Source organism: Quercus robur, chromosome 3, assembly GCF_932294415.1.
Source record: "Quercus robur chromosome 3, dhQueRobu3.1, whole genome shotgun sequence".
NCBI classification, from domain to species: domain Eukaryota; kingdom Viridiplantae; phylum Streptophyta; class Magnoliopsida; order Fagales; family Fagaceae; genus Quercus; species Quercus robur.
In genome coordinates this window covers 10,922,083-10,936,175 of record NC_065536.1, presented here as the reverse complement: position 1 = coordinate 10,936,175, position 14,093 = coordinate 10,922,083, and the positions used below count along the sequence as shown (strand labels likewise).

At 37.7% G+C, this 14,093-nt stretch overlaps 1 protein-coding gene across 1 annotated transcript; it reads left to right on the top strand.

The window, feature by feature from the left end:
- Positions 1–11,434: 11,434 nt before the first annotated feature.
- Positions 11,435–14,022, top strand: LOC126719229 (DNA polymerase zeta catalytic subunit-like). Its single transcript, XM_050421808.1, has 4 exons — positions 11,435–11,728; positions 12,749–12,831; positions 13,748–13,878; positions 13,920–14,022. The coding sequence occupies exons 1-4, from the start codon at positions 11,617–11,619 to the stop codon at positions 14,020–14,022; spliced, it is 429 nt and encodes a 142-aa protein (XP_050277765.1). The 5' UTR covers positions 11,435–11,616.
- The last annotated feature ends 71 nt before the right edge of the window (positions 14,023–14,093 follow it).

The following is a 14,093-nucleotide window of genomic DNA, read 5'->3' as shown; positions in this document are numbered from 1 at the left end:
TAATTACTATTCAATTAGTAAACATATTTTTTTATGCATAATTTAGGACTATAAAAACTTGAAATTTAAACACTTGATTGATGATATAGCTATTGATGGATTTGCTAAAATTCACATCCAATAAAAAATATGGGGAGAGTTTGAAGGGTTTGGAGAGAAACTATAATTCTTTAAAATTCTTATAGTAACTCTAGTATGACGATTAAAATCTTATTCATTACATATTGAAATGAGTGGATTAATATCTATCTTATCATCAAAATTCAAAGAAATATTAACTATCACCACTTTAATATTTCTGTAAATTATTAACTGGGCAAAATTCAACCTGTAGGGACATTGGGCCCAGGGGTCCATTATCTATTTGTATATTGAGACTATGGCCCAAGTTGAGGACTAAGAGATGTCCGAGAAGGAAAAATCTTTGACAGAGGAGACTGTGTTAGTAAATAAAGAAGTTGGTTTTGGTCATAATGGCCCAGGAGGATGGTCCGAGGATGAATGCCTTCTCGGCAAATAAAGGCCGAGGTCAAGAGGAGTGATCCATTGTTCAGGAGAACATTCCAGGAAGTTCGGTCGGTATAGATAGGCATGGTAAAGACATAGGAAAGGGAGAAGTCCTAAAATATCTAAAGAGAAAGCTCCTACCACCGCATTAAATGCACTGCAGCTAACTCTTTAGCTGCATTAATGTGGAGGTGATACTTGAACAATGATTATCAGCCTTACAGCTGCTACATGAAGACTTATGGGTGGTGCTAATGAGACAAATATCAACACCAACCATTGGGCATGCATGTGGAAGGTGGAGATGAGATGGGGAGACAGTATAAAAGAAGAGGGAGGCAATGAGACAAAGGGATCGGAAAAGAAAGAGAAAATTATTGTATTATCAAGAACAGACTTTTTAATCAAACCTGAAAGAAATATATAAGAACAGATCTTCTCGGACTTTGCCGAGGACGATTTTCTTTATTATAAATCAGTCTATTTACATCTCCATGTCATCTAAATCTACTTTTGTGTCTATCTAATTCATTAGAGCCCGGTCTTTCCAACCCACTTTCTACAAATTCATTGTTTTGGGCTTTTTGGGCCTCAGTCCATCTATCTGTTGGGCTAGGGATTCAAATTTGGTCCTTACACAACCATTTATTTCAAAATAGATGGATATGATTTAAAACATTTTATGGCATATTTACTCTAAAAACTCTAGAAGATTGTCACCCCAATCATCCCCTTAGAAGCTTTTACACTTTGTTTGGAAAAGGGAGAATAGAAGGGAAGAGAAGAGAAATGAAGGAAAGAGAAACATTTCCTTTGTTTTGCTGGCAAGAGAGAAGAAAAATAAGGAAGAAATTGAATCACTTGGGCCCACACTTTGGTTTCCTGTTTCCGCCTAATTTGGGTGAAAATTGAGAGAAACACCATTTAAAAAAAAAAAAAAAAAAAAAAAATTTGCAGCAACAAAGTTTGACTTATAAGTGCTTCAAAATTAAAATTTTTCCCATTAGTTTGTATTCTTATTTTTACTTCATAAGCGTATAAAAAGTTAAATAAATAAAAAACAAATATTTTTCTTTCCATATCTCTTACTTGCAAACCAAAAAAAGTAATTCTTCTTTTTTATTTTCTTTTTCCCTCCCTATTTCCAAACACATACAAGAAAAGCATTTTCTTTTCTTTTTCCTCGTTTCCAACCAAACAAAATGATAAGGTTTTGTGAGTTCCAATTAACTGAACTGATAAAATAAAGATAGTTGAATAAAAGATCTGTGATTCAATCTCTGCCTACACTAAAAATTAATTGGTGTCTTGGTCTGATAATAATGAACACAATTATCAAAAATAGACATCATAAGTTTTTTTTTTTTTTTTTTTTTTTTTTTTTTTTTTTTTTTAAGAAAGTAATAGATGTCATAAGTTTTTTTTTTTTTTTTTTGGTAAACAACAGAAGGGAAATAGCATTACACAATCAATCTATTACAAAATAGCTCAGCTTTATCAAAAGCTAGCGCATTATCCACCACAGGCGGTGGTTTATACAAAATTTGGAAGTCAGAAACTAACTCAGCTCCCATTTTAGCCATAATATCTGCACATCTATTAGCTTCCCGAAAAATATGGGTCACAGTGCAGTTAGGCATCAAGTTGATCAGGGTCCTGCAGTCATTTAGGAGGGGTTCAAGCATCAGATTCACAATGTTTAGGTTAGAAAGTAAATGAACAATAAATTCAGCATCCAGCTCAATGTTAATATTCCCTAGATTAAGTTGTTTAACTAGTAAAAGACCATCTTTAAGAGCCCAAAGCTCCGCCATAGTGCTGGATACTGCACCAAGATTTCTAGAAAAACCAGCAATCCAATTCCCTCTACTACAGCGTAGCACCCCACCCCCACTAGCCTTACCGGGGATTCCTCCAGCAGCCCCATCAGTATTAAGTTTCACCCAACCCGGATTGGGCTTGGTCCATTTGACTTGAATTTGAGTTCTGGGCGGCTTGTTTGAATTATCGGGAACAATAGCATAAAACTCAACACCTTTCTTAATACACTGCAAATGTAAATGCTCATTGATTCTCTTATTCCTGAAAACAAAGTTGTTGCGGTGTAGCCAGATGATCCAAATAGCTTGAGGAAATAAGAACCTCCAAGGAACCCGATATTGATCAAAAGAAATAGATGATTCACAATTTCCCCTCAACCACTCAACAAGAGGAGTATTATAAAACTCCTGGTCTGTATCATTGATACCCAATTTCCTCCAAATATTTCTCGCTACACCACAATCACGTAAAAGATGGATAATAGTTTCAGAGTTACAACCACACAGTTCACAGGTAGTGTCAATATTAAAGCCTCTTGAACCTAGGACCCCTTTAGTAGGGATGTTGCCATGATAGCACAGCCACAAGAAAAGTTTGATGCGAGGAGTGGTTTTTGCTTTCCAAACCCAAAGTTTAGAAGTACCAAAATTCAGAGGGTTTAGATCTTTTGTAATTAAATAAGCTGAGCTTAAGGAAAAATTACCGTCTTTGGAGTAAGCCCAAATCAGAATGTCATCACGGGAAGCATTTAAAGCACTGGGAATGCCTCTTATTTCCTGGATAATCCGCTCAGGGAGGACAAAAGAAAAGCTTCTCTCATCAGCTAGAAATTCCTTCACAGTACAATTTTCTTCCCCTTCAGTCAATGGTCCTTGGATCTGACATCTTAGAGGGCCCGACGGCAGCCAGAAATCGTGCCAACCATTCACCCCTTCACCGTTAGAGATAGCCCATTTCAAGCCTTTATTAAAGATTACACCCCCAACCTTGCAAGCCTTCCAAGTACGAGAAGCAGGATACTTTCTACCCCTTCCACACAATCTAGCTGGAGTTAAATATTTTCTACAAAGCATTTGAGACCATGCCTCATCCGGATTTGAAGCAATACGCCAGCAAAGTTTTGCGAGGATGGCATCATTTCTAGCTTTGACTTGGAATAAGCCAAGACCCCCAAAACAAGTAGGATTGGTCACTTTATCCCACCCCACCATATGAAGTTTCTGTCGTTCATCATTTGAGCCCTAGAGGAAGTCTCGGGTGAGCTTATCAACTCTTTCACTAACTCTGGCAGGTAATTTGCAACATTGCATGTAGTGTTCAACAATGGGGGTGACCGCAGCCTTAAGGAGAACAAGTCTACCAGCAGGTGAAAGACAATTAGATTTCCAACCAGCCAGTTTAGCTTGAACTTTATCAATAACAAATTGGAACTCATTCCTATTCCTGCTTTTGTGTCTAAGGGGAAACCCAAGATAGTTACCCAGGTTATTTGTCTGATTGATACCCAGCTGGTTCGTAAACTCCACCCTTTCCTCATCTGACACAGCTGGAGAGAAAAAAACTTTCGACTTCTCACAGCTGATTTTAAGGCCTGTTTCCGAGCAAAACTCTTCCAAAACCTCAGAGATGGCTTCACAATTTTCTTGAGTAGCTTTGGCAAATAACAGAAGATCGTCCGCAAAAAATATATGCGAGAAACCCGGTCCATTCCTTGAGGCTTTAACCCTACCCCAAACACCATCATCACACTTTCTATTAATCAAAGAGCTTAAAAATTCCATGCAAAGTATAAATATGTAGGGAGATAAAGGATCCCCTTGCCGCAGCCCACGCGAAGGCTGGAATTCATCAAGTTGTTCACCATTAAAAAGAAGAGAAACAGAAGTACTGGAAATGCAACTCAAAATCAACTCCACCATGTCCATATGAAAATTAAGACTAGTAAGCATTTTTCTCACAAAGCCCCATTCCAAACGATTGTAGGCTTTTTCAAGATCAATCTTGATAATCATGTTGCCAGTTTGCCCTTTCATCCTTTCCATTGCAAATATAAGTTCTTGGGCCACAATGACGTTATTTGTACCTCTTCTACCCGCAACAAAGGCAGATTGTGAGGGAGAAACTAGCCTAGGCATGAGATGCTTCAATCTCAGGACAAGAATTTTGGACACCACTTTATACAAAGTATTGCAGAGGCTAATGGGTCTAAAGTGACTGATTGTTTCAGGCCCCAGTTTTTTAGGAATCAAGGCAATAAGAGTTCTGTTGAGCCAAGGAGGAACTTTCTTAGTCTGAAAAATTTTCTTCACTTCTAGTTTAACAGAGTTCCCCACAACTAACCAAAAACGCTGGAAGAACCCAGCATGAAGGCCATCTGGTCCAGGGGCTTTAAAAGCCTTCATAGAATTGAGGGCAAACAGGATTTCAGCATCTGAGAGCGGCAAGGACAAGTTAAGAGCCTCAGAGTCCGAAAGGGAATTTTCAAAAGGTAAGGGAGTCTGTAAAGTTCTCTCACACCAGACCTGTTCAGAAGAATATAGTTTTTTGAATCCCATAAAGAAAATCTCCTTAACTCTATCAATGTCTACAATCCAATTTCCATTAGGATCATTGATGCCTGCAATGCGATTCCGGCTTCTTCTATTCAGGGCAGTAATATGGAAAAAGGTGGTGTTCCGCTCACCCTGAATCAGCCAGTTAATCCTAGCTTTCATCCCCCATAGCTCCTCCTCCAAGTCAAGAATCTTCTCCATTTCCCCAGAGAGATGCTTATGAAGGTCAATCAACCTTTGCGAAGGATTATTTGCAAGAGCTTTCTCTGCACCAAGGAGTCTTGCAGTCAACTTCCTTTTCCTCCAAAAAATATCTCCAAAAACTTCTTTATTCCAATTCTTAGCTTTTAGAGTAAAATTTGCAACTGCACTGCAAATGTCTTGACTATGCCCTTCCCAGGCTTCCCTCACAATATCAGGAAAACCATCATGACTTAACCATATAGGTTGAAAGCGGAACGGGCGAAGGCCCCTGTGGCCAAGGTTTGACTGCAATGATAAGAGAAGAGGACAATGGTCCGAACTGATACGGGCCAAGTGAGACACAATGGCATCCGGATATAATAACTTCCAGCCAGAATTAACCCAAACTCTGTCAAGCCTTTGTTGAATTAAATCAGATACATCTCGGCAATTTGACCAGGTGAATTTAGGACCAGAGAAGCCTAAATCAATAAGATTGCAAAAATCCATACACTCATTATAAGCAAAAACCCTTCTACTATTGATCCCATTTCCCCCTGATTTTTCTTCCTTTCTAGTAACATCATTAAAGTCCCCCATTACCGCCCACGGGAGATTATGTCTAACTGAAAGAATTTTTAAATTGTTCCATAACAAACTACGCTCCCGAAACCGGGGGCTACCATAAACAGCACTAAGAAGCCAAGACTGAGAAAGGGATCTAACCTGGACAATGGCATGAATCTCCTGTTCTGTAGCAGAGAGGATGTCCATTTCCACAAGATCAGAGCGCCAAAGAAGCCATATACCCCCAGCAAAACCAATAGTTTCAGTCGAGTAAGCCCCATCAAAAGGCAGGCCCTTGATAATGAAGTCCGCTCTCGGCCCATCAATTCTGGTTTCCGTAATGACAAAGATAGTTGGTTGATGCCATTCAATAAGGTCAAGAGCAGTCTTCTTAAAGTTGGGCTTCATAGTCCCTTTGCAGTTCTATATTAAGATGTCCATAATGGGATTTGGATTGGATCGGGCATCAAAATAAGTCGGGGAAGGGTCCTCACCCGTCTCCCTCAACTTCCATGTTTGTTTCAACTCTCTCTTCTCCCGAATAATTTTCGGGAAAAGATTCACCGCATGCTTCAGTATACCCAACGGATCCAGATTGCTGCAAATATTGAGGGTGAGTGCTATTGAAGGGACTGAGAACTGCAGAAGTTTCACCTTGAACAAATTTCCCATGATGATCATTTCGATGGGTCTCTCTAGCAGAATTTTCCTCTGCGTTATCACTGGTTCCAGAAATATTTCCTCCAAGGCACTCAGAGATTTTTCGCAGAGGGGTTGCTCGAATAGATGCTCTTGCTACTGGGACATCAATGGAGGAAACTTTGGCTGGTCCGTCAGGAAGTGCCAATATGGGTTCGGAGTGGTGAACCATGCCTCGTCCGTCATCGGAAGGTAGCCCAACCGTGCACTGACCTCCGTTAAAGGGAAGATATTCTTCCACGCCTCCATTTCCTCTGCGTCGAACCATCCCATGATCTCCGTTGGGTCCCGTTGAATTCCTGCAATTGTTGATTTCCCCACTGGAAATATCTTCCCATTTAGAAATCTCGCCCAGTGGAAGTCTTGAGACATCATTTTCAGAGGACCCAGCACTAAAGTTAAAGATATTGTTTGTGTTGAGTGGGGTCTTAGGAAGCCAAGCATTTTGTTCCCAACCCAAACCACGGTTATTCATGCGGTCAGCAACTATTTTCCTCTGGTTGGGTTTAGTTAAAGCATTAGCTGCTTTATAGGAAAAACCCTTTTTGCCCTTGGGAAGACCTTGACTAGCACTAGTCTTTTCTTGGTTTTCTTGGTTTTTTCCTCCGTTGTGTCTATCAATCCCAGCACTAGACTTAGAAGCCTTACGCTTCATATCTTTTCTATTGTCAGGGACCACGTCTCGAGGGATTGCCTGGGGATCTCTTGATTTTGGTGGAACATCTTGTCCCCTAGTCTCAACAACTCTAGTTCCGCTTGAATGGGTGTTGTACTTCCCGTTAGGTTTTTTCCTACGTGACACAACCATCCACTCACCATACATCTTGCCCACTTGATCTGACGTCAAACTAGCACTTGGATCCGAACGTTCCTTCAGTAGTTCACCAGTATCATCACTTTCCAGCGGAACAGAGGAGCTTTGGTTCCTCGGTGGGGATTGCGGAGAGGAGTTCATGGTAGTCTCACTCGAGTTTCGAATCAACGCAGGACAGTACTCCTTACAATGACCTAAACGGCCGCATGCAAAGCACAGCATGTTGATCCCTTCATACTGGACAAGCTGAACCATTTTACCAATTTTAACAGTGTTGATGAGAGGTTGTTCAATATTGACCTGTACACAGAGTCTAGCAAAACGGCCTCTAACACCATTTGCAGTATAGGAGTCTATACGCAGAATCGGTCCAATGGCTCGACCAATTTTCTTTAGCATGGTGGGTTCGTAAAACTCAATAGGTAGCCCAGGCAGCCTTATCCAAACAGCTACGGAGGAAAGAGAAGCTTCCTCAGCTTTAAACTCCGGCTCCCATTTCCTAATGGCCAGAAACTGTTGGCCAACAAACCAAGGGCCCCTTTTCAATACCACCTTAAGGTCCATCTGCAGCTCAAACTTAATAAGAAAAAAATCATTGCCTAAATCAATGATATCCATTCTACAGTCAGCATCCACATAGTCCTCAGTTTGGTAGACAGGAAAAGAAAACCCACTTTCCGCCCAAACGTTTTGACAATGATAGCATTTCCCCAAGGCTCACGGATTCTGACCTTTTCTTCTTTAGACAGAGAAATCGCAACCATACCTTCACATAGGCTCGACTCCTCACAGTCTGAGTCTGCTTCATCCTCCATGAAAGCATCAAAACCAAATGCTTGTTCGTACGCCCCAGGAATATCCCCCACCAGCTTGTCTTTATAGCTCCTACCTGCATTTGCATTTGAATCAGAGTTCCCAGATTGGTAGTCCCCTTCACAATGGTTATCTTTGAATTTCTTGGTGCTTCTCTCCAGTGCGTCACTTTCTTCAGAGCTCCTTTCTCTCTCCATCCTTTCTAGTTCATCCGTTTATATAGATGTCATAAGTTGATACATGAGAAAAATATGTTAAGATTTATTATTATTATTATTTTGGGTTACAAAGGTGAGATATCTCATGCACCTGTTATACAGCATCATTTATCTCCACAGCTACAGGGTTTAAGCTTTTTTCTCATTGCTCATCACTTCCCTCTTTCTCGCTCATGCAGAGGGTTTTAGCTCTTTAGCTCAAAAACCCTTAAACCTCATTTCTGCTCTCTCTCTCTCTCTCTCTCTCTCTCTCTCTCTCTCTCAAAAATGGCACAAACCCCATTTTCTCTCCTTCTCCTAAGAGGCCTTTCTCTCTCCTCCCAAAACCCCAAACCCCCTCTCCCTTTCTCTCTCCTTAAACCCTTTTCTTCTTCTTCTTCTTCTTCTTCTTCTTCTTCAGACCTTCCTCCTCCTCCAAAACCCTCCTCTCTCTCCGCCCGCCTTAGCTTCGTCTTCGACCAAATTGACACGATCAAAAAACAGCAGCAGTCCCTCCTATCCCAAAAGGACCAAACCCTCCAACGCATCCGCGCTTGGCGCCAATCCAGAAACCCCCAAATTGACCACCCACCTCATCCCCAATCGCAACTAGGGTTGGGGATTGATAGCGGCAGTGGTAATGCCGATTTGAGATTGGAGGTTGCGAATGAGAAGGTGAAGAAGAAGGAGGGGATGGTGGTGGAGGTGGTGCATCCATGGCCTGAGTGGATTGAGCTCATGGAAAGGTTGGTGGGGCAGAACTACTTTGATCATAGGAGGAAGGATGAGGACAGAATGGTTAAAGAGCTGGGCCTCGATGCTTCAGAGACGGTTACACTTGAAGATGAGGATTTAGGGATTGATTTTAAGGATTTCAAGGCAGTGCACACAGCGTGCATCAATTTCGGGAAGGACCGGTTTGATATTTTGAGGCTTGTGGGTTCGAATGTTTTTATTTGGAATATGAAATTTTGAATTTTTTTGGTGTTTGGTTTGAAAATGATGATTGTGCGTGTGTGTGTGCTGTGGGAAATGTGGATGTTGATGATGATGATTATGATATAATTTTGAAGAAATTATTAGAATGATAAGGTTATTATTGACTAAGTGAGCATTTGGATTATGAATAGCATTGGTTTAGTCTATGGGATTGTTGAATTGTGCAGAAATGGATTTGGTATGGAGTTCAGGTTTTCTTCGGTTTTGAAATTTTGCGTTTTGAGTGTTCTGTGGAAATGCTTTTGTGGGTTTTTGGTTTATGGAATTTTATTTATTGATTGGTTGATTACGTTTTTATGAATCATATCGAATGGCTTTATACTGTGATCACCTTTTAGGGAAATGATCATGATGCTAATATGTGTCCTTTAGGTTGATTTGATCCATTCCATGCTTGCTGTCGCTAAAAGTAACCATGCTGTTTTTTGTAGCAGTGAATGTAGGAAAAGAGACAATTCCAGCTTTTGAGTCTTAGAAGTTTAATGTTGTTCATGAAATAAAACAACTTAAATCATATAAATCAAAGTGAGTGTCCGCTACTTCAGTTGATAAAGTTTCCTGTCATCAGTCATCACACATTAGACTTGAGATTGAATCCCGCTTTCACGAGGGGTGAGGGTTAAGGGAAGGAAGAGTTCTACCACCTGTTGTGTGCCTCACAGACCTAATGATCCTTCGAATGGGACCAAAGAAAAAATTCTTACTTTATTTTTTCTACAACCAATTTGAAGGAAAAGTAAAAGGATGATATGCCCCTTGTAGTTGATTAGTGTTAGACTGAGGTACTGAACCCACTTAAGTGCCCAATTTATTTTCTAGGACTCTATTAATGCATGTGATGGATAACAATAATGAAATTAATACTACTTTGCTTTGCAAGTGCTGAGACAGAAAATTTTATCTATGAAGACGAAGACAAGTAGAGGCATTTGCTCTAGATTTATAGTGATTGTAATAATTTTATCTATGTGTGTAATAATACAAGTTTTATTGAGTTTAATGAAATAATTATAGTGATTGATACAATTATATTTAAGTGTACAATAAATAACGCATGCACTCTTCTATTAATATTGCATTGATGTCCATCACCATAGTATAATACAAATCACTAAATCACTTTTTTTTTTCTTTTTTTTTTTTATGACATAAGAGAACTTCACTCAAATTAGTTGCATGTCGCATAGCATACTGTACAACAATTCTCAGGGCACGTTTGGTAGACTGTAATAAACACTATAATATAATAAATATTCCTATGGCATAACTATTCGGTAATTTGGTTATATTTTTATTACAATGAATAGTTATTTCTTATGAATAGCTATTCTTCAAAATGAGAAATAACTATTCCTTATCAAAAGTACTGAATATCTATTCCTTCACCTTATGTAATAACTTTTTTTAAAAAAAATTCCTAAAAAGTCATTAGTTGCCACATCTTCAAAAGAAAAGAAAATAAATTTTCCTTATTGTTAACTATTAGCTCTATTTTGAACACACTAAATTAAGTGTATTTTAGGAAATTTAACTTAAAAATGATTTAATTACCTCTTCTTTTTATACTCTACTAAATTGTGGATGCATATTCAGGATTCTATTTCTAAATGGTCATCAAACTAATGAATAGTAATATTTATTATATTCCAATTTAATGTATTCCTTGTAATACTTATTCCTATTCTTATAAAATAATCATTACAGTATATCAAACGTGTCCTCACTGTTAATCAAACTCCTACAAGTAACTGACTCCACCCGTCAAAACCAATTACTGGGTAATCCAGGGGCTTTTCACCCTTGACGAGCTAAGCAGTTTATCCTCACTAAATCACTTTTACAAATAAGGAAGTAAACCACAAGGGATAATCTAGGGTCGTGACCATTGTTAGAATCTTTGCATATGTTAAGTTTTAAGTTTGAACCTCCATGGACAACATGTGATACAGTTCAAACCATTTGGGTAAATAGCAATTCTCTCCATGGATAACATGATAAGAATTTTTTTTTTTAATGAAATAAAATAAGAATAATAATCCCATATATATATATATATATATAAAAAGAATAACAATCAAAGGAGGTTAAATTGTCATTTTCAAATATAGAAGGGTTTTTAACATTTTTTTTTTTTTTTTTTTATACAAGATAGATTACACTAACACCCTTGGTACGATGGTCACTCCACAGGTGGACTATGGAGAATTTAACAAAAGAAGTGGGGACAAAATTGTTTTATTCACATTCTCTGGGTTACAACTCTACATAACTGCCAGAGAAGCTTTCAAGTTAATATCATAACTGCCTGTCTCTCTAACTTGCACCTATGACCTAACAAATGGAAATGAATTTTCATTTTCCCTCGATAGCCCCCAAATTCAAAACCAACCTTCCTCCTTCTAGGCTTCTATTCCATTCCCGGAAGCAAGTTCTCATGGCATTCCTGTAAATTCAAAGAGAATCAATGGCAGATTCAGAGTTAGATATAAATGCCTTCAGCGTAAGGATCGTCACCATCGACCACTACATGGCTCCGCCGATCCATGGCCTTCATATCTCTTATAGTACCTTCCAAGGTACTCTACTTTCACTCTCAACGATGCCGTTTAATTCTTCTTCTTCTTTTTTGTAATTTTTTTTATTGTTTGATATTAGGACTGGAATTCTCAATTGAAAAGAAAGTGAAACTCATTTCACAATTTTGGGTTCTTAGAATCTGATATATTGATTTTGATTTCATCGTAGTTGCTATATATATATATTATGAATATTCTTTTTTTTTTGGGGGCAAAAATACAATCAACAAGTTGAAATTTTATCATTTTAGTTCTTCTGTTCTGGCCATTGTTAACTGTTAACGACTTCTAATGTTACAAATGCAAAACAGTGTCATTTTAAGAGTTAACATTGTGTTTTTAAAACTCAAGACATTGTTTTGCATTAGCAACTCTTCATAGCGTTTTTTTACAAATGCTCATTTTGAACCCATAACAACTCCTTGTAGTGTTTTTTACAAATGCTCATTTTTATAATTTTAGTGGTGTAATTGTATTTTTACCCTTCTGTTTTTAAGATGAATTTTACACTTATTGTTAGAGATGTTATGGAAAAAAAAGGTTTAAACTTGTTGTCCCCACACTTACCTGCAGAGCAAGCATACTAATTCTAGGTTAGTCTAGGGTTAAATTAAAATTGGGTTCTCTAGTATATAACTCTAAAATTGTCGAAGTAAAAAGATTTAAAAAAGAAAAAGTATATGAACTTAGAATTATGAGAAAAAGTTAAAGATGGTATGGACTGGGTGAGGGTAATATTAAACTATTTATAACTGCACAGATTGTAGGGAAGAATTTAATAATTCCTAATGCTTATAATAACTAGGTAATAGAATTTTATTTAATTTTTTTAATTAAAAAAAAGTATTTAAGAACCCCTGAAGACTCTTGCACACTTTGCTGTGGTGAAAAATTGTTTAAGTTAAAATGTGGTTATTCATTTTTCCAAGGAACCAAACATAGGGCTAGGAAAATGGTATTCATAGAAATGTACAAAATGTGTTAATTTGCTTCTCTAAGTGGATTCTTGAATTATTGAAGGTGGGAAAGTGAGTGAGGTTCCTGTTATAAGAATATATGTTTCTACACCGGCTGGTCAGAAGACTTGCTTGCACGTCCATGGGGTAAAATCATTCCTGTTTTTCTGGCATCTTATTGAATGATATCAAAAGCTTGGATTCGTCAGTGTTCCTTGAATACAGTAGTTGAAGTAGGCATAACAAAGTTTATGAAGTTATATTCTTCTCCTTTTGGTTATGTTGAGAAAATGGACGGAAAATTAAGGCACACGTTTTCTTCTTTAATCTCAAAATTTAAGTCCCACCTACTTTTCCAAATCCATCTTTCATTTTTCTCTCTTTTCAATTGCACACTGGAAAAATATATTTCTAAAAAATTATATTCTTTTCCATTTTCTAGTGGTGAATCAGCATTGTGCTAGAGGGGAGTGCAAAGGGTTCTTCTTTAGAAAGGGTCCCTACGTTGTCAAGAAAAAAAAAGTTTGAAATAACAGAGATCACATGTTATGTAAAGCACAATAATTCATGCATAGCAAATAGTAGTATGTTAAGCATATGAAAAGTGTTTGAAATTTACTCTTCCATTCTTTCTTTATTACTACATCATTATTCTTGACTAAATTACCCATATTTTTTTGGAGGTTTTACCCTATTTATATGTGCCTTGGGGGCAGATATATCGCTTCAACCACACTAGGATGGTAGATAACATTTTTTGTATTTAGCCAATGGAATAAAAATTGGATTTATGTAGCTGGTCCTAATCAGTCAGGATAAAGTGTATTTTTTTTTTTTTTTAATAGTTGATATTGTGAATTTGTGCTATATTTTTTTTATTTATCTCTTAATTTCATTTTGCATGTGATGTCCTCTTCCATCCTAATGTGAAATTAAGTTTGTCTGTCCTAATGTTAAAATGTGCAGTGCTTTTTGTTACCTGGTTTTCTGCTTTATCTATGCTTTAGATAAGATTCCTATTTTAAATTTCTGAGTTTATCCTTTTTCTTGTTAATTTGTATAGGTGATGCATACACATGCTGTATCTCTTGCTCTTGAGAAAGCTTTGAAGGCATGCTTGGTTGCAACAGGTTTTGTTCTAACCTCTGTGCTGTTTGTAATTGGTCTTTCTGGAATTCATTGCCAATCCTGTAGGTATCAATTGTATGTTTTTGCTTTGGTCTGAACTCTTACAGCTTAAAGGTAATGCTGGTTCAAAGCAACATCATGAATGTGGTTGCAGCCTTGTCTGAGCAAGGATATTTTATGTTTACCATTCATCTGAAGAGCTTTTTGTGAAAATAGATCTGTATCCAAACATTATACCATCTCTCTTAGAGTTCTCTTATATTCATATAATAGTTAAGAGT